Consider the following 25,158-nt stretch of genomic DNA (forward strand, 5'->3'; position numbering starts at 1 on the left):
GGGTTTATGCTGGGTAGTGCTGGTCTACTAATTGACCAGAAATAGTCAGCCTGTCAACAAGGTGTCGTCTCAAAAATAATTAATTTTAAAATTTTGAATCAAGGGAATTCTACTCAGGAGAATCGACTCCAGTAAATGACTTATCTGTGTTTAACACGATTGAGATCCCAAAAATAGCAGGTATTTTGTTTAAAAGTTTAAATCGAGTGTTTTAGAGTAATATGTGTTAGTCATTTAGTCATTCACTAATTTGTTCAAAAAACAGTTGTTCACAGCCATAACAACAAAAGTATGGGAACTAACTGAACATAAACATAAAAATCATGACTTGTATCTTTAAAAAAAGAGGAAATGGAGGTGATGAGAAAGTTTGCTCATTTATGCTTTGCTGAGGCCAATGAGGCTTTTCCAAGATATTGTGTGCTTAAAAATAGACATTTATTTCCATATAGGTAATATCAGTTCAACTGGTCACTGATTCTATTACTGTAATTATAATATTATAAATTACTTAATAATGCACTGTTTATTATAAGAGCTCACTTGGAACTCTTCGACTTCATAGTTTAGGAAGAACGTGCAATAGGATTCGAAATTCCAAAATCTCGAAGTAACAGCTTTGACAGTTGTTTGGTGTGGATAATTCTATATTTTTGTTTGTTTGTCAGGGTTTCTATAGGATCATTTAAAGAACAACAACTGTTTGAATGCGGATACATGAGCGTGCGTGTTTTAGAACTTGACATTGTTTTGTTTTCTTGATGCTGGAATGTTGCATGTCACCATGACTGATGTAAACCGTCATAGTGCCTAAACCACTCTGGGGGTTTATTTAGTACTTTTTTTAGTTCCCTTTTTTTTTGACAGACACTTTGACATTAAATATTTTCCTCTAGCACATTTTCCTCTGAAACACTAAAGTATGTCCCTTGCAGACAGTTGACATAAGCAGATTTTGCACCACCACATCATCATACCTCTGCAAAGGCAGATTATCATCAGCAAAGGATGTACATGCTGTGTTTGCATGTGACATGTAATTTCCCATAAACTTTAGAATCCCTCTTTCATTTCCTTTTTTCCTGTTGGACTTTGTACCTGTTTCATTTGCTTTAGATAGGAAAAACTTGCTTGACACAGACAAATCACACAAGAACAGCCGATGACGAGTATATGTTTTCGTATATCAATTGCAGTTTGCTAAGTAAATAAAATCTCTGTATTGCTTTAGTGTCTGTATAACTATCATACTGCAATTCCCCAATCCCCTAATGAAAATAAACAATTTGTAATGTCAGGCATCTTTAAGTAATGTTTAAAATGCTGTGTGCTTCTTTTTATTCAAGGGGAAATCCACAACATGCTCTGAGAATGTGTGTGTATGTCAGTCTGTGTCTGTTGTCGGGAAAACCTCTCCTTGTTATTCAGGTTTCCTCACGCACCTGTGGGTGTGAAGGGGGAGGAGATTTCACTTAACCTCCCTTACAATCTCACTCCTTCTCATTTCTCATTTCACTTCTGTTGTGTTTATGTCAGCATTGGAGTTGTTTTTATTGGAGTTAATTTTTTTTTTTTTTTAAGCCTTAATTTTAAAAACCCAGTTTTTATGTGTTTGGCAAAGTGTCTGATTTCAGGATTTCAGCATGGCTGAGAGTATCCTGAACACTCCTGACTTGAAGGATCTAGAAGAAGAAGAACTGTGGGATCTTATCGACGATAACCGCCATGCCATCTCTCTCGGCATCCGTCCCTGTGTTCTCATCCCTTACCTGCGCCAGGCACGTGTCCTCACAAACCTGGATGAGGATGAGATTTTTACCAGTACCCGTTTCACCAACCGCTGCATGAGAACCAGTAAGACACTCTGACTTATCAGGGGAGAGATGCTTGAAATACTGTATACCCGAGCATGACAAAAGTTAATGAAGTACAGATATAATAAAAAAAAACATGCTTTCTAATATTTACCTAAAAGATTTAATGGAAAGGTGGAAATTAAGATATTTTCTTCCAGGATTGAAGTTGATGTTTTGTTTTTGATTAGAATGATGAATGTGAAAATTAAGAGTTATTGAAAGGTTGGGGGGGGGGGGGGGGGGGTTATTTTTCTGAAATGTGAGCAAGCTTATGGAAATATGGGTTACATACATATCAGCTGTATCAGAGGTTACGCTGATAAGCAAAATCTTTTTTTTGTTTTAGTTTTTTAAAAGACAAGAGTGAAAAAATCTCAACTTCAGTAGATATGCCTTCAATTTTTAAGACTTGTAAAAAAAAAGTTGATATTGCTTACATTATTTTGATGAGTTCAAGTAATGTAAATGTAAAACGACACTCGGTTACTAACGTAACCTCGGTTCTCTCTAGTAGAGGGAACGAGTGTTGCGTAAGCTAGCTTACGCTACGGGAAAATCCCTTTTCTCAAGAATACTGAAGCCAAAAAATTATCCTTTAATTTTTCTTATATGTAAAACGCATTGTTGCACAGAGCAGAGCTAGGCGAGGCAGCTCGCGTGCCTATTGGTCGCTCTGTGGCAAATGCTGCAACCTATCGATGGACTGGTCATGACGTAAGCACCAATGAGGGCGCGGGCGCCCTCATGTGTCATGTCCCGCCGAAATAGGCGTGGCTTATCTCTATATAAACCGAGTCCAGATAGGGTGTTCTTTGGTTTTTATCTCGAAGCGAACCAGAACGCAGCACTAGCATTGCAGGGTTACGCAACACTCGTTCCCTCTACTAGAGAGAACCGAGGTTACGTTAGTAACCGAGTGTCGTTCTCTTACGAGAGTACTCTCGTGTTGCGTAAGCTAGCTTACGCTACGGGAACCCAATGTAAAACGCTGTGCGTGCTGAAATCATCCACTCATAGGGTGCTTCTCAATATCCCTCCTCGTCTCCTCGATCCTCCGTCCTCCATCCTATGACCCGGAAACCGATCGAGCTCAGCCATCTTGAAGGACATCTCAATTCTCTAATTGCACCGCGAGGATCGAGGAGTGAGGAGGCTTCCAGAGAAGTCATGAGCGAGGATGCACAGTTGTATGCTTTGCGGAAGTGTTTTATCAACTAAACGTGACGCACGTATAAATTCTCCTCCCCCTTCACGTCAGTCACAATCATTTTAATTTATACTTAACCATTGCAGTTTATATAAAGCACACATCTCACATATTTCAACAGGGTATCTTGCTTTATTATTATTTATTACAAATTTCTTAAATAGCCTAACTTCAACAACATAAGGGCAGATCCTTTGAGCGCTGCTGATGACGCAGTGAAATGACGCTTGAGTGGTCAAGTATTCCAAAGTATAAAAAAAGTTTCCTTCGATTCTTCCGTCCTCCTTTTCTTTCCTTGCAGCCTTCCCTCGCATCCTGCAGGGGGTGGAGCTGAGACGCGAGGAAAGGAAATGAGGATGCACAAATAAGAAATAAGAAGCACCCATAGTCCCAAGGGAAAGTGCCCGGAGAACACATAATAGTGAAGACGGCCGGGCTGGAGAACTGGCTCGACAATCCAGGATGACCATATAAGGGAGTGTGACACCTCATATTGCATAAGATGAGTGCTTAACACAATATAACAGTCAGCGCGGACGAAAGTCGGGCTGAGCTGTATAGAAACAACTTAATCAGTTCATCAGACAACAGTGGTCTAAACTGAAAATAGTTTAGCCTGTAAGGCAGGAACCTCCAGGTTGTAAAACCTAATAAATGTAGACGGAGAGGCCCAGCCTGCCGCTCTACAAATATTTTGGAGTGAACCACCACTAGTCCAGGCCCACGAAGAGGCCACGCTTCTGGTGGAATGGGCTCTAACGCCTAAAGGGCAATGAAGGCCGGAACCATAGGGGGCGAGGAGGATTCAGTCTCCTAGCTCGCCTGAGGAAACGGATGATAAGATCGTTCTTTCCCAGTGACTGGCCATGGAAAGGTTCTGTGAACGCTGCTATGGCTGCCACATATACTTTGAGCGTGGAGGGGGACCTGCCCACATCCAAAAGCTCTTGAAGGAAAGAGAGAATTTCCGCAACACCACAGTGTTGAGGGTCTAGGCTTTTGGCTGCACACCAGCCAGAAAACACTGACCACTTAGAAGCATAGAGGCGTCTAGTAGAGGGCGCTCTCGCTTGCGTAATTGTACTCAGCACTCCGACTGGGAGGTCAGCGGGTATCCGTTGACAGTCCACATGTGCAGTGCCCATAAGTCGGGGCGTGGGTGCCAAATCGCGCCCCCGGCCTGAGAGAGGAGGTCCTTTCTCAACGGGATCGGCCACGGAGCTGTGCTCGTGAGCTGCATCAGTTCCGGAAACCACGCACGGTTCCTCCAGAACGGTGCTACTAGGAGCAAGGATGGCTTACTTTCCCTGATTCGCTTGATCACCTGTGGTAACAGTGCGATCGGGGGAAACGCGTAAAGCGGGCGGCTGGGCCAGTCGAGGTGAAGAATATTGGACAGTGCGCGTTCTCTGCTGACGCAAAGAGATCTATGTCCGCTCTGCCAAACATGTCCCACAGTAGCTGGACTGTCTGTGGGTGCAGGGACCATTCCCCTCGCGGAGCGAGCGCCGCATCCATGCACTTCGTGAAAGTACAGGGGGCTAAAGACAGGGCGAACGGCAGGACGGTGTACTCATAAGTTGACCCTCGAAGGCGAATTGCAAGAAAGGCCTGTGGCGAGGGGTTATTTGAATCTGAAAATAGGCGTCTTTCAGATCCAGTGAGATGAAACCAGTCCCTCAGGCGAATTTGCGCAAGGATTTGTCTGGTCGTGAGCTGTTTGAATGATCTCCTCATCAGTGCTTTGTTCAAGCGCCTGAGATCTAGGATGGGTCTAAGACCGCCATCCTTTTTGGGTACGAGGAAATACCTGCTGTAGAAACCTGCTCTGTATCAAAGGGACAGTTTCTACAGCCCCCTTTTGTAGCAGTTTCGCTATTTCGACACGAAGCAGATGTGCTACATCGTTCTGCACCGTAGTTTCGACCCTGGTAATGAAACGCGGGGGTCTACGAGCGAACTGCAGTGAATAACCTCGTCTTATAGTGTTTATCACCCACTCTGACACGCCCGGTAACATTTCCCAAGCTTTTAAACGCAAAGCTAGAGGGAGAATGATACCCGGGCTTTGGTCGCTGTGTGTGTGTAACACAGTTCACAGCGCCTGTCAGAGGGCGCGCGCTCTCTGCACATAGAGCACACTCTGCTCGCTCTGAGTGAGTGTGTGTGATGGGGAAAACAGTGTTTATGTGTAGGGGTGAGCACTGAATAGTGGGCACATTTACTACATTTGAAACACAGGCGGCGTGAGCCGTCTTTATTGATGTGGGCCGTGTATGAGTGAGTGTCACTGAATGGGCCGTGCTTATGTGTAGGGGTAGGCACTGGGAAGTGGGCACTTTCCCCACATTTAAGACACCTTCGGCGTGAGCCGGAAACACAGACATGATGCTCTTTTTGAGAGTTATCTGGATAGCCGTAAAAACGGCTTTTGGGGACAGGCGAGCGGGTCGTGTGACAGGCTCGTTGGCTGTAAAATACATTGCTCCAGCCGCCTCTGCTGAGGGAGCTGTGAGAGCGATGCGCGTTGTTTTCGATGGCGGTCCGGCCGCGGCGGGACCTAACCATCTTCGTCTTCCCAGCATGGTCAGGAAGACTTTGAGGGCTCGGACTTTAGCGCGATCTTAGGTCGGGGTCCCCGGGGGGGAGGCGGCCCGTGGCGGCTGGCCGAGCGCGAGCGCTGTGGGGAGTCTGTAGGACGACGGCGCTGTGGGGCTGGCTGCTGAGGAGGCGGTGGTGCTGAGCTCCGTGCAGGCGGCTGTTGTTTTGAGCGACCTGTCACGGAACTAGAGCGTCTGGGTATGAAATGTCGCATGGCCTGCGACGTTTTCTGGACCTCTGAAAAACACTCGGTAAAGCCCTTTACCGCAGGGACGAAGAGGCCGGCAGGAGACACAGGCGCGTCGAGAAAGGTGGCTCTGTCAGACTCTTTCATGTCGGACAGCGTTAACTACAAATGTCTATCGGTCACGGTGAGAGACGCCATGTTCCGACCGATGGCCTGCGCAGCGGACTTGGTGGCTCGCAGAGCTAAGTCCGTCGCACTCCTCAGATCCCTGAAGCTTTCTGGATTCGGGCCCACCTCGTCCAACGTGCGGTGAAGGTTGGCCTGATAAATTTGCAGAACAGCCATGGAATGCAGCGCTGACGCAGCTTGACCGGCGGCGGAATAAGCGCGACCGATCAGAGCCGAAGTGGTCCTGCAGGGCTTTGAAGGCAACGCCGGCTTCGATTGCCATCCAGCAGACGGGGGGCACAGATGAGTGGCCACCGCTTCCTCGACCTGAGGAATAGCGAGGTAGCCTTTGTCCTTCGCACCGTCCACAATGGAGAGCGTCGAAGAAACAGAAGAACGAAGCCTAGCAGAAAATGCCACCTTCCAGCTTTTTGCTAGCAACTCGTGGAGTTTCCGGCAGGAAAGGGGCGGGCCTAGTGAGCTGCTACGAACGGCGTCCGGGCAGGAAGCAGCCATCCAGCTGACTGGGCGCGGGCTCCTCGAGTGGCGACCAATCCAGGCCGAGGTCCTCCACGGCCTTTGTCATGAGTCGGAGAAGTTCAGAGTCCACGCTCGACCGCACTTCGCTAGGCGTTAGCACGGAAGGGGCGGGCGCCCGGTTCGGGACCGACCATCCTTCACTGCCTGAAGCGGCAAGCGAGCAGGCATCGTCCTCCGCGTCATCCCCTTCGGACTCCAGAAGCACGGCGGGCGGGACAGGCTGACCGGCCGTGATCGAGACGGGGGAAACAGAGAGCGATGCACACGGGGAAAGCGCCGACGTGCATTCGCTCACAATGGTAGCCTCGGGCATCCTCTGTGAACGGCGCGGCCCAGCAGAGAGAAGCGGAGTTGCAGGATCCACGTGGAAGACGCCGAGTCGAGCCCGCAGGGTCGACAAGTCCATCGAGTCGCATTCCGGGCACCGGCAGCCGCCGACGGAAAGCGCGTGGTCCGCGTGGTTCTTCCCCATGCAGGAAACGCACAGAATGTGGCGGTCCCCGTCGCTGAGGGGGGCTCGGCAAGAGCCGCACTTGATGAAGCGAGGCATTTGAAACAACGCCTCGGCTCTTTTAGACAAGTTAAGAAGCAAGTAGTGAAAGGATATAGGCGCCGGATAGCGCAGCAGGAACGGCGGTGAAGCGGCGAAGGCGGCCTCAAACTGCATTGCAGATGGCTCGTCCTGCTGAGATGCTCGTCGACGGCGCGGCTTCTTCTGGAGAGTTAGCGACGTGAAGAGATCACTTCGCTGAAGCGATGAAAAATCAAAGAACACCCTATCTGGACTCGGTTTATATAGAGATAAGCCACGCCTATTTCGGCGGGACATGATGCACAAGGGCGTCCGCGCCCTCATTGGTGCTTACGTCATGACCAGTCCATCGATAGGTTGCAGCATTTGCCACAGAGCGACCAATAGGCGCGCGAGCTGCCTCGCCTAGCTCTGCTCTGTGCAACAATGTGTTTTACATATAAGAAAAATTAAAGGATAATTTTTTGGCTTCAGTATTCTCGAGAAAAGGGATTTTCCCATAGCGTAAGCTAGCTTACGCAACACGAGAGTACTCTCGTAAGAGAACCATAATTTGCGCTTACTAATCTTTTTTTTTTACAGTGTAGGTCACCATGAATTAAATTTCATTATTTTCATTATTTATTCACTCTTGTTATTCCAAACCTGCTGTATGCTATTATTTTTTCAGTGAAATATGAAAGTAGACATTACAAAAGTAGAATTGCTTGCCATACAATGTTCAAAGTGACCAAAAGGCTGCCAAGCTCCAAAAAGGACAAAACACCTAAAAAAAATGTCTATAATAAAAATATCTTATACTCTTTTTCTTCTAGAATTAAATGCTTTGTGTGAGTAATATAAAGTCTAGGTTACTTGCATGTATAATTCAAAAGCAGTGCATAGTGTTCGTACATTTTGGAACCCGGATATAAATAGCAGCATATGGTTTTGGAATGACATGAGCGTGAGTAAATAATTTTCATTTTTGGGTGAACTCTTCCTTAAGGAATACTTGAAAGTTGATTGACAGAATTGAAAATAAAACATTTTAATGTATCTTGCAGTATTTGTGATATGATGTCTGAAATGTTAATCTTTTTCTACAGGTCATATGCTTGACATGTTACGTGTACAGGGTCGTAATGGAGCAATGGCTCTGCTCGAAAGTCTGATGATTCATTACCCAACTCTCTACACACAGATCACTGGCCGCGAGCCCAGCATTGAGCCTTCAGGCTTCAGTGGTCAGTCAGTGCACTTTTAATCTTAGTTTCTGATGATGCATTACAAGCACACACCATGTGTGTTGTAGTTAAAGCTGGTAGCTATAACATTTGTGGATTTGAACCCCAGGCCTCAATCTAGACTTCTAAACTGTCTATTAAACAATGTAATACCAGTGACAAATGTGCACAACTGAATATATTTTCATGTGTGTGTTTGAGGGATGTTTTTATCACCTTATTTAAGGCTAATAGGTAAAACCTTGCTTTTCTGCTTGCCAGGCCTGATAAATTACACTGAGCTGACAGAGTACCTAGTTAGTGCGGTGAGCAGTATGCAGGCAGAGCTACAAGTGGCACGGCAAGAGGCTTTGCGGCTGCGAGCTCGATGCTGTGAGCTGGAGGGGAAACTTAAACAGGTCCAACAAAATAACGAAGAGTTCAGCCAGATGCAACAAGAGCATGGACAACTGCGCAGTCACCTAGATGGTGTGGACTTAACACAGCTTTACATCAATGTGGCTAATGTTTCATTATCATTAACAGACATATATTGCCATTTATGTACATTAAAATAAGTTGTATATCATTAACTACAGTTAAATGTAAGATGTAATTATTGTTCATGAAATTAATGAAAGTTAATGTGTTTTAAATTTTAATTATGTGCTTTGATAAATTCAGAAATTCAGAATGTTTTCGCACAATTAAACAGTGTTTCTTTGCCTGTGTCAAGATTATTTAATGTCTGCTTGTCTTCTGTGTAGGTTTAAACAGGGAACTGCTGAAACTGAAGGATGAGAAATGTGATCTCTATGTCAGATATACTTCAGTTCTTGAGGAGAAGTCTGCAACCATCATACGCAACAGAGACCTGCAACTGGAGGTAAGGAACCATATTTTATCTTTGTCTTTGTTTGCATGCTTTTACTGGAACTTTATTTTCATTTCAGTGAGTTACAAAAAACAGATTGTCTCATTCATGTGCCTGATAGAGAGCAACATTCCATAAAGAGGTTAAAGAGAGGCAAATGTTAAGGCTTGTTAGGCATTATTTTAATTTTTAATTTAAAATGTTTTTTTAATTAAAGTTTAATCTTTGTAGCAATAAAACCAAGTGTAAAATAAATCTGTGGAATGTATTGCATAGCAAGTGCAAGTGTACTTTCATATTATTAGTTTAGTTGAGTTTTGTTTGGTTCAAATTTATTAAAATGGTTACTGGGAAATGGATTTTAAGCTGTTGTTCACAAGAACTCTTGAACCCTTTTGCTTTGCATTTTTTGCTGCATTAAAGTGCCCCTATGCTATTTTAAAGGGTCCTAATTTTGTTTTGGAGGTCTCCTAAAACAGGTTTACATGCATCAAAGGTCAAAAAACACTTTTATTTTCTCATAATATACATTGCACATCACCACATTTTTCAATGATTCACAAATGACTCGTTGGATGATTCGTTCTCTCTAAATCCCTCCTTTTCGTGAGCCGAGCCTACTCTACTCTGATTGCCCAGATGGCACAGTCTGTTGTGATTGGTCTACCGCTTACAGCACTTTTGGGAAACGAAACGCCTAATACCATAACTGAAGTTCAGCTACGGAGGCTTCCTAAAGCTCAGCAATTGTACACACCATAAAGACAGTAATGATGGCGTAAATTTTACAATATCAATCCGAGCGCGCGCCCGATGATGAAACATTGGAAAAACTAGTTATTCAACCCGAACCTCCATCACAAGGATGACTTTAGCTGGACGTTTCTCAGTGATACGCTACTCAGTTTGATGTACATTGTGTGAGATGTTTCAACTGTAATTCCTCACCATCAGCATTAACAAGTGCTGTTAATGCTGATGGTGCATCAACAAGCCGATGTGTATATTTCTAATTTATTGCAGTGCTCATGCGGGAAATATATTATTAACTGTATCAATAACAGCACATACGTTAGCCAAGCACTAATGTGAATTATTGATATAACATTAAAGTTGTAAAAGTGTGTAAAACAAATCTTGCTCAATCCTTCATCATTATTCAAAGTAGTAAGAACGACAGACAATCTGTATTAATAGACGCAGTTTTACGTAATAGTGGCCCACAGCTGATTAGCAGAAGTATTTCATTAAGACAGTAATAACGTGAGTAAGACAGTTAGCTTTAAACTTACACAACATAAAACACAAAACTATGTATTTTGAACACCTGGAAGAAAAGTATACACATCAATAATTAGTCATACTGACTAGGTTGTGATTCTGAGGAGCAAGCTGGTCCAAATAAACTGAGTACTGACACATCTTTCCAGAGCAAGTGCTTTGTGCTTGCTTTAAACTCCGAGATTTGAGAAGCTGTAGTCAGTAAAATAACGTGTTTGAGGGCGGGTCAAGTTGTTTGCGGGCGGACAATGTAGAACATAGCATTATGCAAATGTATTATCTAGTGACGTGTGACCGTAACACATTGGGATACAGACGACTCGTTTAGGAGGTTCAGAGTCGAGTCTTCCTTTTGGGAGACAATAACTTTATTTATCGTGCGCTTTCGACTTAACAACTTTGCAGAACATTTACATTCACAAACAGCTATATTACACACTGCATGAAAGGGAATATTCGAAAAACCATTATAGGGGCACTTTAACGAAACACCCTTACCCTACTTGGCAGAGAGCCATTAAAGGGTTAGTTCACCCAAAAATGAAAATTCTGTCAGTTATTACTCACCCTCATGTTGTTCCAACCCCATAAGACTTTCGTTCATCTTCGGAACACAAATTAAGATATTTTTGATTAAATCTGAGAGCTGGATCACTCCTCCATAGGCTTCTTAAGGGATCGAAACTGACCGGCCCAGAAGTTATGAAAGACATCGTTAAAATAGTCCGAGTGACTACAGTGGCTCAACCTTAAGTTTGTCAAGCGACGAGAATACTTTTTGTGCGCAAAAAAAACAACAAAAATAACGACTTTATTGAACTAATCATTTCCTTTAAGAGTAAAGAAAGAAAAACTGTATAATCAACACACACACACACACACACACACAAAACAGTAATGCTGGATTGTTTTACAATAACATCAGGGCATAATGAAATCTCTTCTCCTCACCTCTTCTCCAGATTTACCAGCTGCAGTGTGAGTTAAGGAAGGCACAGAAAGAGACAGACTTCCAGAGCCAGCGTTCCTTAAAGAATCCCAGTGACACACAAAAGCTCAAAGATGAACTCAAAGCTGTACGCACAAAGCTACTGGAGACTGAGATATTCTCCCCGGTGAATAAGAGACTAATTTATTTTAGTAATATAACAAGTCAACAAATTTTGGAACTCAATCTTATCTGACTGACCTTCACAGTAAATCCGTCTCTTTCTCTTTCAATCAGGTACAGCAGGATATCCTTGAGAATGATTTAAAGGAGACAGAGACCAGACGTTCAGAACTTGCTGAGGATGTCACTAAACTAAGTGAGGAGAATGAACGACTCCAGCAAGAGAAAGAGGAGGTAAAACTGGTCTCTCTTTAACCTTAATGTTGTTTGTTTGTTTTGTCTTTCAAAACGTTGTACTTTGTATAAAATTTGTGTTGTAGCCTACTTTTTTCTTATATAAGAGGAATTCATATTTTCATCGTTTGTATCTAGTGTCTCTCTCTCTTTACCTCTTTACTTCTGTTTACATTTTTTCTTTTAAATGTCCATATTTTTTGTCACCTTCACCATGCTCCCCTCTCACCTTTTTTAGCTCATAGAAGAGAAGGACTATTTAGCCCTGGAGGTGGAGAAGTTGACTGTGGACTGTGAGATGTACAAGCATAGGAGCACACTGTTCCAGAGTCAGCTAGAAGAGGTGCAGGCAGAGAGAGATAAGGTCAGTATCATCTGTGCTCATAATTAACAAATATCATACAAAATCATTAAGTCTTAAATAAGTGTTTAGATTCAACAATGAGATCAGTTTACACGGAAGCTATCTAACAGTACAATAAACTGTCAGTTTAGTGTTGGTGTTTCAAACAAATGAACACAGTATACTGGACCAACATTGTTACAGTATGTAAGTGAAATAACATTTTTAGATCTAGAAACCTACATGCTTTATATGCAGTAAATGCATATACGTTTGGGTCAAAGTCTGGGACCAATTTGAAAATCTGGGATGCACAATTTAAATCTTGAAATAAACAAACTTTTTTTTTGTATTTTTAAAAATTGAAAACAGCAAAGAAAAGAAAAAATTCTGATTCTGCTCTATATCATGTTCATAAATCAAATAAGATAATTTGTGACACTGACCTTGTGAAATCCTTTCTTCAAAATGTCTGATGTTTTTGCTTTTATTGAAGCACACAAGATGCTTTTAGGGTCATTCTGAAATCATGCTGGAAAACATAAATCCTTAGCTTTTGCACAGACTACTGGAAAATGAAAACTTTCTTATGACAGATACTGCTCATGAATTTTTTTCAGGCATATTTGTCCCGTGATGAGGCCCAGGTTCAGATCGCACGGAGTCTTGCAGAGAAAGACATGCTCAGAGGCCAACTACTGGAGCTACAGGAGAAGGTTTTCACCATGAAAGCCTGTAGCAGGGAAAGAGAAAGAAGAGAAAAATCCAGGGTAAAATTGACAATTTTCTATTATAAATTCAATACCCAACATAGCTTACCACAATGACTTTGCAAATTCAGAGTAATTTTCAATATTGTGCAGTCAATTACATCTGTAACCTAATACAACCACATAGGCCTTTATTCTTAATGTTATGTCTCTTGAATGAGTAGGACAGGAAGATCAGTTGCGAGAGCAGCGAGGACCCTCCTCCCAGCCCCTCTCACAGAAGACGGCTGTGTCGCTTGAAAGCAATCCTTCCTGAGTCTTTCAGCTCATTTGAGGTACATTTATACTGTTAATGTTCTACTTATCTAAGCCTAGTGTGACTTATAGCTTACTTATACTTAAGCTGCGCCCCGATTTGCGTACTTATAGATAGATAGATAGATAGATAGATAGAGTCTTTATTGTCCCATAGGGATAATCATTTTCACACATCCTTTCCTTCTTCCATAGCACAGAAATATCACATATGAGGAAACACATATAACACATATCCAAATACATATCCAAATACATATACAAAACATACAACTCAAAAAGAGACCCAGATAACACCATGCACCATTTTATACAGTCTTGTAGTATAAATAGTGTGAGTAGTGAGTTTATACTGAAAATTCCAAATAGAAATACCAAATACACTTTAAATACTCTGATGATGCACTTAATTAACTGAAAAAACGAAATGTGAAATTTTGAACAATTTATGCACTCAACTGTTGCAGCTTTATTTACGTAGCTGAGGGGCTATCAGACTCCGATGTTGAATGACAAAATAACCTTATAAAATCCATACACTACACTGATGAGTACATAGTGTATAAGTGCATAGTGTAGTGCGTCATTTGGGACGCAACATTAGATAGTCTCAGATAGTCGACAGAGAATAATGTGAATATACTGACTCTGCGTAATAATAATGTGGATTATGCATTCTAAATAAATAGTATGTGAGATTAGAATAAGTGTGTCCCAAAGCACAGCATGTTGAAAAGAGTATGCCAAAAGTCCCCAGAGAGTCTGCACTTTCCAGTAGATTTTCGAAGTATGGATCCATGCACACTAAAGGCTGATATTGCCCACAGCTCATTGGAGGATTTGGTTCAGAACTACAAAAACTAATAAAAAGAACTAAAAACATGAAGGATGTTGGTGAAATTGACGGTTAAGAAAGGGCCTTTATTCTTAATGTTATGTCACAGAGTTACTAAAAATCAACATCTAACTTTAATTAAATGAAATGGAGAGTGTTTATAAGGATTTTAACTGTGACAGTATGATTGACAGGCCAGTTTTTGGTGACAGAATGCATGCGTGTTTTTTTGTTTTTTTTTGAGAATGAAATAATCATTGGATATGGCAAAGTTTGCAAGGTTAGTGACATAGTGATTATTTGCTTGAGTTTTAATATATATGCATGTACTGGATCTCAGATAACCCCAGCCCTAAACAGCACAAATTAACAAAACAACAACACTACTGACAAATGAAAGTTTTCTTAATTACAGATACTGCTCTTCAGGCATATTTGTCCTATTCGTTTTTTCCCCATATTTGTGCTGTAACATTCAGTTACAGCACTTTTTGTGTGATACATATAGGCATTACTGGAATGCAGTTTGACAGTGTTAGTGCAAACAAGAGCGCAAAGCACATGCATTAAAGAACAATAACTATTATGAAAACCATAGATATAAAGCTTTAAAAATGATCCTAATTTAATTTAATAGTGGAGTCCACACTTGATCAAGCAATTTTTTTCCAGCCTATGATTGGCCAGTCAAAATCCATCCGACTTTAAAAAAGCTTTATAAACAGAACTTCATTGTCAATTGGTGTGGATGCTAATATGGTTATTATATTTATCGTTCTTGGTGTAAATGGGCCTTTACACTTATATTGAATTTTTGTCAACTGTATATGCAGTGTTAGTAACAATAACTTTGTTTGCATTTGTTAATGTGAGAATGGGCTCTAAAGAAGGAAAAAACATTGTTCTGCCTGATGGCATTAGGTAGGAAATATAGAGCTTTTGTTTTTGTATAGATTGTGTATATATGTTTTGTGTGTATGTGTGTGTGTTTACAGTTCAATGATGAAGTAATCAACAGTATCAATTCCAATCAAGTGGAGCCCCCCTGTTCTGAATCCCTCCGTAGACGAGAGTTACACTTTCCAGATGTGACACACTCCAGAAGTGACATGGAAGACATTTACAGGTGAGCTGCTCATCTGGTCTGTAGCAGTGAACTGTAAAATTGTGAAAATAACAGTTTGGTATTGAATTTTTCAGCTTGGCTACATTAAGTATTGAGTTATTACTTTTAATTGACATTTTATAATGGTTGCCCACTGAGAATTATTACATTATTGTAATAAATTAACTTGATAATTGTATAATCTAATTTACATGAGGAGAAGGACCACTTTTAAACCCATTTTCATACTTTCATTAGTTCAGTTTATTTATAAAGCACTTTTAAAACAGCATAATGTTGACCAAAATGCTGTACAATCATAAAATTACATAAATGAGTCTACACAGACCAGAATCCAAACCATTGCTTTAAAGTGTTTAAATCATCTGGATTCAGTCAGATTTACTGAATAGAAAGTGCTGTTTGAATGTCACTGCATGTGGAATTTGCATCAAGCCCAGTAGACACTTTCAAACAGTGGCTGTTGTAGGGGTGATTTACGTAGACACTACAGTATGAGTGTTATAACCTGTTAATATGGTCACCAAAATGAATAGGTAATGCTTACACCCTGTTTTTGTGTCCAGTGGGAAACAGGACTAAGGGCACTTTTCTTTCTTTTTATTGTTTGTATGTCATCTACAGGATTATTAAACCATCAATTAGTGTTTCCTGTTTCCTTGTCTCTAAAATCTTAATGTTACATTGTATGTGCCCATGACTCAGACACACTATAATAAAACTAACTCATAAGTCCACAATGTTTCCGTATGTACATTCACCTTGTGGTGGAGATAAAGTTGTTGTTTAGTAGGCCTATCTAAAAATAACTTCTGACCTCAGAGAGAGGAAGTTTGCATGCAGATTCTCCAGAGAACTGGTATACAAAATAATAATAATAAAAAAAACCCCCTCTTTGTTCCATTTTCAGCAGTCAGGAGCTGACTGATGACTCTTTTGATTATGTTGTCATTCCTACAGGTACTGTTACTTCCCCCTACATTACACTGTGGTTCCCAAAGTCACAAATGTTTATGCTTTAACTCAATTATATAAAGTGCCCCAAAATACACTTAAAAACTTCTTTGCATTGCATCACTACATATCAAACCAAGTGCCATTTATTTTTGAAGAACAAGCACAGTTTTCAGGCAAAACATGTGTTAGGAATAAGATAATAATATTCACAATTAAAGGTGCTCTATGTAACTTTTAGCGGCCTCTAGTGGTGATGTTTCAGATTGTAACCAAATTTTACAAGAGCGCTCGTGCTCGAACTCATAGACAATACCGTCTATTATGCAAATATCTCGGCGAATACTAGACGGATTCGGCGAGCACCGAGCTCGTTGGGACCATCTAGACGAGCTGAAAAGAACCATATAAGTTCCATAGTTTTTGGTGGTGTTTTCGCAGAGATATTAGCAGAAAACCATCGGGCGCGCTGCAAAATTGCGGACACCGGTGACGTCACGATCTCAGAAGAAAATCGCTCGTATCTCTGGAACGCAAAGACCCAGAGAGCTCAAATTCGGGGGAGGAGGTCCCAGGGGAACCCTTGCCCGAACGCTAGATTGGCGGGCCTCGGGGATGCCCCCTACCGGATCGCCGTTCGCTGGGACCCCCGATTTCGAACGGCTATAACTCGGGGAGCCGGGCGAGTTGGACCTTGGGGTGGGCTCGTTCGAAAGGCCCCGTCCAGCACTACGAACGATTAGAGTCTTGGGAATATTGATCAAAGATTGACTGAGATATAAGCCGAAAAACGTGCGCCTTTAACCGGACATAACTCCCTGACCGTCTACAATAGACTGTATATAAGGAGAGAGGCTCGGGAGCGCGCATGCACGTCACATCCGTTGGATTTCGCGGTAAATCCGACCCGGAGACTTCACATAGAAAAAGGAATACTGGCCTTCAGAGGTAATAGCAAAACTCGACAAGTGGATCATTTTAATGCGTGATTACAACCCCTTCACACACAGGCAATAAAAAAAGGATTCATTTTAGTAGAAAAGTTACATAGAGCATCTTTAAGACAAAAGCATTGTACAATTTCTGGTTGCAGTTCACAATTCATGTGATGAACAACACATCTGATAAAGCTTAACCCCTTCATCGACAAACGAGAAATGTACTATTAAATCAAAATATACTAAAAATGTTTTCTTTATGCTGCAGTATAACAACATATTTTTTTCCATTCATTTACTGTCTCAAAGAATTCGGTCATTTCTACTCTTCAGTTTTTAAACTTGATTTTCTTAATCAGTAATTAAATGGAATACTTGTACTCAGCTTCATGACATACTTCCATTACATACTTTGAAATATCTTTTTCTGAATTATAAGTGGCAATACACAATCAGAATTGAGTCATTTTATTTGGCTTATTGGTATGTAGTGGAAGTATGTCATGAACCTCAGTACAGGTATTCCATTTAATTTCTGATTAATAAAATCAAGTTTACAGTGTGTACATTTTCAGAGAAAAGAGAGGAAATATTCTGAGCATTACCGTGTACATCATCTTTGAAATACAGGATTAAAAACTTTATTTTAAATCTTTTTACATCATACACCATTTCATACATCCACTAAAGATGATATTGGGACCAGTAAGTTGCAAAAATGGCTCAGCCAAGTGTAGTTATTTCTAAGAACAGCTCTAGCATCATTTGTTTGCAGATTCTATTTGCTTTGATATTTTGATAGGTAATGCAATTACATTCAGACATTTGTAGCTTAAATGTCAAACCGTGTCCAAATACTTTTTAGGGACACTCTGCAATTAGGATGAATTACAATACACCCCTTGTTGATCTCCATTTTGACAGGAAATAATTTGAGCGAGTCAAAATCAACCACATCACTTCACAAGAGAATCCCTACTGACAGGTAAAATAAAAACTAAAGATAATTATCACATTTATTTATTTAAAATTGTCACACTGCTAAAAAAAGAATGTCATTTTGTATAAATCTAGCGTCTCAAGAGCATCAGCTCCTCCCTTCCTAATGCGCTCCAGACCTCAGGCCCTGCGTGTCACTGGTCGCGTACTCACTGTGGTTTTCCAAGGAGAAATGCTATTGAACCAACTACAGGTCATTGGGGGTAATAAGACCGGTGTGTTCGTGCATCATGTGACCGAAGGATCATCTGCTTATACCAGTGGCATCAGCTCTGGAACTCAGATACTTCAGGTGAGAACATCTGGATTCTGAACTCTATAATTTTTGTTTGAGGAAGATTTGGGTATTTATAATAACACTTATGGCCGGTTTCACGGACAAGACTTAAGCCTAGTCCCAGGATAAAATGCATGTTTGAGCTGTCTGAACTAAACACGACTTGCACTGGAATCTCTTAAAATATGTCACTGCCAATGTTTTGTCTCAAGATGCACACCAGTAATGTTTATAAAGTGTTTAGGCACGTTTATAAAAGCTACTTAAATGTCCTAATTGAGCTAAAGCCTAATTCTTAACAGACAGGGCTTAATCTAAGGGGAGGTGGGGAGTGGGAACCAGTCTAACTTGATAGTGAAGTAATTTACTCTGAAAAACAAAGTGGAAGGAGACACGAAGAGAATTCAGTTATGAAAGCAGTGGCAGGTCTCTCCTGATTTTTTCAAAGATAAGATGCACTGACAAATAACAGAAAGCTGTAATTTTATCTCTCTCTTTGAATAAGGAAAGATACCATATATATAGTCAAGTCAAGTCACCTTCATTTATATAGCGCTTTTAACAATGTAGATTGTTTCAAAGTAGCTTTACAGTGATAATAGGACATTACAGTAACAGATATTGTTTTGGCTTTATAGCAGCTCTAGAGTAAAGTTATTTTCCAGCTAAAGTTAGTTTTGATTGATTGATTCACTTCCGTTGCAAAGATCATTAGTTATTAACTTAGGGGCCGCTAACACGACACCGTTCTAACAGAAAACACTCAACACGCTCAACAGTGCCTGGTGGCTCGAGAACGCAAACCCTGAAATAGATTCCAAGGTGCAAGCCTTGAAAAATCTTGAAAAAAAGGTTATCTCTGCGCAAACCTCAAAAACGCAAACCCGCGAAAACACAGACGGCGTGCACATGCGCATCACGTGTTTAGTCTATAGGTATGCGCGTTTGAATATATATGTGCACAGGCGTGTAGTCCTTCTTTACAAACCAACCCTCAACAAACTACTTGTCTGGCCTTAATAATTTATATTAAAGAATTATTCATCGCTTCCGCGTAGCCACGTGAACTGGAATTATCCCGACAACGTTTTATCTGTACAGAGTTAAAGGGAAGGGAAGGAGGCCTTCACAGGGGAGAGACTAGTTGACACTTCAGGACTGCGTTGTCGTCGTGTCCAGGCGCAGGTCCTACATCAGATCTGGATATGGCCTGGATCCGGCGGACTGCGGTAAACCTTGGGATAAACAGAGAGACTAATATTAGCGTAGACGCCATCCTTCTTATAATGTAACAAGTACATTTATAGTACTCGCAGGATTTATGGAAAGTGTTCCCGGTTCCGGCTGACCTAATCTATGCAGCCTAACATTGAATTATTATAGAAGTCTATAATGTGTTAAATGTATGTTATGTGTATAATGTGTTATGTGTAACTATATATATATATCCCTGGAGAGAGATATTCAGGTTTTTTAGCAGCAGTTAAATTGAGTGGGAACTAATCAAAGCCAAAATTGTGTATTTATAGCTGAAGTATGAGCAGGAGCAGAGAACTGTACAAATGGTTCTGGAAGACACCACTATGGAGGAGGCCCTGTGGGCCCTGGGGCAGGTCCAGGGACCATGCCACATTACACTGAGACCCAGCCAAGATGGTAAGGGCAAAGAATCACAATCGCACAATCATACATGCTGGTGAATGTGATTTCACCAAATGCATGTTCCTGGATCAACATCTTTGTTGATCCTGGAACAACATTCCAATCAACCAATTAGATTTGAGGGACAAGTTTATGTCAAGTTTAGGCTTACAACCAGGGTTAGGTTCTTCTACATCAGTGTTATTCTTCTATAATTTTCCTCTGATTTTAGGGATAAGTTATGAGTAGGGTTAGGTTCAGGGGTAAAGATAGGGGTAGGGCAACATATTTAGACTGGAATGTTGCTCCAGGATCAACAAATTATGTTGATACAGGAACACGTCTTGGCAAAATTATGGTGACAGAAACGCTATATATTAAGTTATTTATTTTAAAGCAATCACTTATGTGCTATAGAGAAAATTAGAGTAGTGTATGGCGCTGGCAATGGTAAATTCATGGGTTTGATTCACAGGGAATGCATGAACTGATGAAATGTATACTTTTAATGCAATGTAAGTCGCTTTGGATAAAATGTCTGCCAAATTCAAACCTGTATACATGAATGTACTTTATATTTATATTTTTATCTTGGTAAACTTTTACTTCTTTTCATTCCAAAGCATAATAGCATACTTTTTACTCCACTACATTTCATAAAAACATATTGTTATTTCGAACTGAATAAATGCATTGCATTGCGCAGGCAAAGTGCAGGTCAGGTAATGCAGCGTATCTGCATATTAGGCCTATGTCCATTCTGCAGGCATACCAGGCTGACCTGATAAAAGACCTTGTTGAGGGTGAGGGTGTGAGCCCGGACGCAATAATAGAGCTGTGCCGGGCCACAGATCTATCTCTCCGAGCCACCAAGGAGACTGTCACACTTTCATTGTGTTTGGTTTTCATTTTCAAGGACTCTTAGGGGGCTTTCACACTGGCAGTTTAGTTCGGAACGGGGCGCGGTTCACATGAAAAATCTCTAATGTGAACGCTGTAATGCAGACCCGGATGCGCACTGGGGTACCGAACCCGAGACTACCTGGAGGAGGTGGTCTGAGTTCGGTTGCACTCGAAACGTGCCGCGGTTCGCGTGAATGTGAAAGCAACACGGACTCGGGTGCGCACTGTTTCAGGAAGTAAAGTGACCTGCGCATGCGTTTTAGCTGATTATGATGTATTTAGTTAAATAAAACATATGTCAGGGATGATAGTGTTGATGATTTACCTTGGATACGAGCGAGAGTGAGCCTGCAGTGTATTCGCACATAGCACGTGGAATCAGGTCAACAAATTAATGGAATCCACTGTCTCCTCAAAAGAGTCCATTTGCAAGCCGCAGAAAGCCACCTTATGCGACACACACACACACACACACACACACACACACACAGTAAACCCGTGTTTTTCACTCAGCTGCGCATAATTACACCGAATTAATATAAAAACACAATATATTGACCGCATTCTGTTTTCTATCATGCGGCGTGCACGTTCGCGATGACGTAATATGCACGCAAACGCACCAGGGTTGGATAGAATCAAGTTGAGTGTGAAACCAGACCAACGCTGCGGGGGGCGCCGGGAATATTCGCGCTCGGGCTCGAACCGCAGCAAACGAGCCCAGTGTAAAAGCCCCCTTAGTTTGCTTATGGTTTCCTGTTTCCTTTGTCCTCATTTTCCCGCCACTAGTTTATCACCATGGTTATTGATTGTCTGGTATTGTTTGTGCACAGCACTCTGTTTCGTAGACTCTCAGTTTTGTTTGTACCTGTTTGGATTTAGTTTAATAAATTTAACTAACTTTGATTTTGATTCTGGATCACCTTTATCTTCATTGTAATCTAAACGTTACAGAGACGGCCAAGTCAGTCGGCCAGTCTATGGCAGCCCAGGTGGCTACGTAGAAACATCTATGGCTAAACTTGTCTGGTATAAAAGAGAAAGATAAGAGTTTTTTCATGGATGCCCCAATTGCCCCTCCTGGCCTCTTGGGCGACAATGTCACCTCAGTCGTCAAGAGGTTTCAGGAGAACAAAAAAAGGCTGCAGCGTTCCAGAGATATCTGGCTCTTGGCTGAGATCTTCTAGGGGTAAGACAGATAAAATGTATACTTTGTCTCTAAAAAGACAAGATATCTAAGATATACATTATCTCTAAGAAGACTTTGGTGAAAAAGTTCTGATGCTAGTGGTGTCAGGCCTCTGAGGGAAGACATAATTACACCTCATTTTACCGTGCCCATCTCCTTTCAGTAGCTTTGGGGTGCAGAGGTCTTCAGCAAGCCCATATCTCAGTGTCTGCCTGGGGATGTTTTGCGGCACTGGGATGATTGCTCCCTCTAAAGAGGTTCCCACAGCAGTCAGTTTGGTCATTCTCTGCCAGTTTGTATCTTACGGGCGCCAAATTTACTGCTCAAGTTACACCAGAGACTAGTCTCGAGAGACTGGTTTCCTTAGTAGATCTCAACGGGCCCTGCACACCCTAGAAAAGGGTTACAAAATTCAGTTCGGGTCTCGCCCTCCCAGGTTCAATGAGGTCCTGTCCACAGTGGTATGACCCGGCAAGGCCCTGGTTATGGAACAGGAGGTAAAAGCTCTGTTGGGGAAGGAGGCCATAGAACACGTTCCTCCTTTTTTTACAACCGGTATTTTATTGCTCCAAAAAAGAACGGGGGTTTGCATCTGATTTTAGATCTACGCCAACCAAATCCTTCTGTGAAAAAGCTCAAGTTCAAAATGCCAACTTTGAAGCAAATCGTGTCACAAATCAGGTCAGAGGACTGGTTTGTCATAATAGATCTTAAGGACGCATACTTCCATTTATCCATCGTTCAACAGCACAGGAAGTTTCTGAGGTTTGTTTTCGGGGCGGAGAGTACCAATATCAAGTTTTTCCTTTTAGCCTAGACTTGTCAGTCCGCACTTTCACGAATGCGTGGATGCAGCACTGGTTCTTTTGCGACTCCAGGGCATTTGTATGCTGAACTACATAGACGAATGGTTGATCTTAGCTCAGTCGGAGCAGCTTACTTCCCTGGTTGCCAAAACTAGGGAGCAGACATCCTGTTGAGGCAGGGGCTGAGGCCTGGGGAATGGAAACTACACTCTGAGGTGGTTGAGTTCCTATGTCAAGTCAAGTCAAGTCACCTTTATTTATATAGCCCTTTTTACAATTCTGATTGTTTCAAAGCAGCTTTAGAGAGATAACAGGAAAATAATGCAAGTTTGTTTCTAGAAGAAAATAGCGTCACAGACCAGCTTACTAAGTTCATCCAGAGATGGTTCATTTTTGTTGTAAAAAGTTATTAATTTAGTTAATTTATATAAATATATATATAGCCGCTCTGGAGAAAACCGCTATGTCATCATCCAGCTCAGTTCAGTTCTCATATAATGGTGTCAATGCAGATAGATCAATAATATTGTTGAATATTAAATTAAATGTTCCCAACTAAGCAAGCCAAAAGCCAAAGGCGACAAAGGGGGAAAAGGCGACAAAGGCGAAAAATGTGACAGTAGCAAGGAACCAAAACTCCATCAGGTGACAGAATGGAGAAAAAAAAAACTTGGGAGAAACCAGGCTCAGTTGGGGGCCAGTTCTCCTCTGGCCAGCAAATGAACAGTGTATGATTATGATTCAGGCAGCATTATAGGTCAGAAGTCAGATTGGATCAGAACATTCAGAATATTATCCAGTTCCATCTGGTTGAAGATCGGAGTCTATGGTACGGAGACGAGTTTGCTGAGGATCAGTGCCAATGGCTGTTGTGTCAATAAGGCCTTCACAGGGGAGAGTCTAGTTGACACAATCGCTGCTGACACTTCAGGGATGCGTTGTGGTCGTGTCTAGGCACAGGTCCTGCATCTGATCTGGATATGGAAGAAGTTTGGCCTGGCGGAATTTGTTAGCATATTAAGAAACAACACACTGTCCGCTTTGGTTCTCCCTTAAGACGTGGCCGAGGCTACGTGGCTAAAACTCCTTTGGGTGGTATGTCTTTAGGGGAAGAGCCATTGGTAACTTGTTTCTTTCGTGGTGCTTTCAGGCTGAGGCCTGCAGTTCGCACAAGGGGACTGGCCTTGGACTTGGCCGTGGTATTGGAAGGCCTATCCCTGGCTCCCTTCGGATCTATTGAGGAGGTTCCAGCAAAGTTTCTGATGCTAAAAACTTTATTTCTCCTTTCTATTAAGTCTCTCAAAAGAATAGGATACTTACAAGCCCTGTCGGTTTCCCCTTTGTGTTTGTAATATGCACAAGGCACGGTGAAAGCCTTTCCATACCCTACACCAGGTTATGTACGTACCTAAGGTCCCCACTAATGTGGCAAGATCTATTGTTCTGCAGGCCTTTTGTCCTCCCCCCTTTTGAACTTCAGACCAGGAGAAAATAAATCTGCTTTGCCCAGTTAGGGCACTAGATGCATATATGCATAGAGCTGCTCTGTGGCACAAATCTGATCAGCTGTTTGTGTTGGGTAATGTTGAAATTCTGCATAACACCGGCCCTGCCCATAGCCCAGACGGATGGAGAATACTAGAGATAGTTATCAAATGAGGGAGCAAGTACTTGCCAGAAAGAGCTGCAACTATTTTAATGTGGCTGTAGGCCTGTTGACAGCAACTTTTACATTGAAGGTGCAAAAGTTCTTTCTTTTTTCTTTGTTAATTCTTTACATCAGAAAAAAAAATGCTGTTTTAAAGGGGTCATGAACTGCATTTTTAAATAATTTTATCATTTTTTTCCTAGGGTGCACTTGTAATGTTAGTGTGATTCTTACATAAAAAATGGTCATAATTAAAAAATAAAAGGCATTTTTTCCTAACCTTATTTTAGCCCTATGATTTAAATGCTCTGTTTGAAGGGGTGTGTCTGCTGTGTGATTTCAGTGTAAATGCCCTCTGCTATGATTGGCTAACATCTTTGCAAATGAAATAGCTAAGTATTACATGTGGAACCCTCTTGTAAACTTTTACCACGTTTTTACTATTACAGCTGTCAAGGTTAAGTAATCATGAAAAGTGTTGATTATAGCACTATAGATCTATAGCATTATATGATCGTGGCATGAAAGGTTGCAGTAATGAGCATTGTAGTCCATGTATCACAGACATGTTGAGCGCATGAATGTAGTGATCTTGTCATTGTAACTCGATTTCTCCACTCTCGCGAATGCTTTAATCATAACTAACAGTGCAAACACAATGTAAATAAGAGATTCGTC

General features: G+C 41.6%; 1 protein-coding gene across 3 annotated transcripts in view; it reads left to right on the forward strand.

Moving 5' to 3' along the window:
• Positions 1-1,503: 1,503 nt before the first annotated feature.
• Positions 1,504-25,158, forward strand: part of card14 (caspase recruitment domain family, member 14) — a 37,716-nt gene continuing 14,061 nt past the window's right edge. The window contains exons 1-15 of one of the 3 annotated variants that reach the window (XM_056246161.1): positions 1,504-1,558; positions 1,643-1,854; positions 8,180-8,317; positions 8,579-8,785; positions 9,064-9,182; positions 11,414-11,566; positions 11,677-11,796; positions 12,035-12,160; positions 12,760-12,909; positions 13,074-13,184; positions 14,995-15,125; positions 16,039-16,085; positions 17,942-18,002; positions 18,092-18,308; positions 19,823-19,949. In XM_056246161.1, the coding sequence (XP_056102136.1) occupies positions 1,530-1,558; positions 1,643-1,854; positions 8,180-8,317; positions 8,579-8,785; positions 9,064-9,182; positions 11,414-11,566; positions 11,677-11,796; positions 12,035-12,160; positions 12,760-12,909; positions 13,074-13,184; positions 14,995-15,125; positions 16,039-16,085; positions 17,942-18,002; positions 18,092-18,308; positions 19,823-19,949 (1,948 nt within the window). In that variant the 5' untranslated portion in view covers positions 1,504-1,529. Of the gene's footprint in view, positions 1,855-8,179; positions 8,318-8,578; positions 8,786-9,063; positions 9,183-11,413; positions 11,567-11,676; positions 11,797-12,034; positions 12,161-12,759; positions 12,910-13,073; positions 13,185-14,994; positions 15,126-16,035; positions 16,086-17,941; positions 18,003-18,091; positions 18,309-19,822; positions 19,950-25,158 lie in introns of all 3 variants that reach the window. The other 2 variants (XM_056246160.1, XM_056246162.1) reach the window with 2 other exon arrangements.

The sequence above is a fragment of the Rhinichthys klamathensis genome, unplaced genomic scaffold, assembly GCF_029890125.1.
Source record: "Rhinichthys klamathensis goyatoka isolate OS25496 unplaced genomic scaffold, OSU_Roscu_1.1 h1tg000036l_1, whole genome shotgun sequence".
Taxonomy (NCBI): Eukaryota; Metazoa; Chordata; class Actinopteri; order Cypriniformes; family Leuciscidae; genus Rhinichthys; species Rhinichthys klamathensis.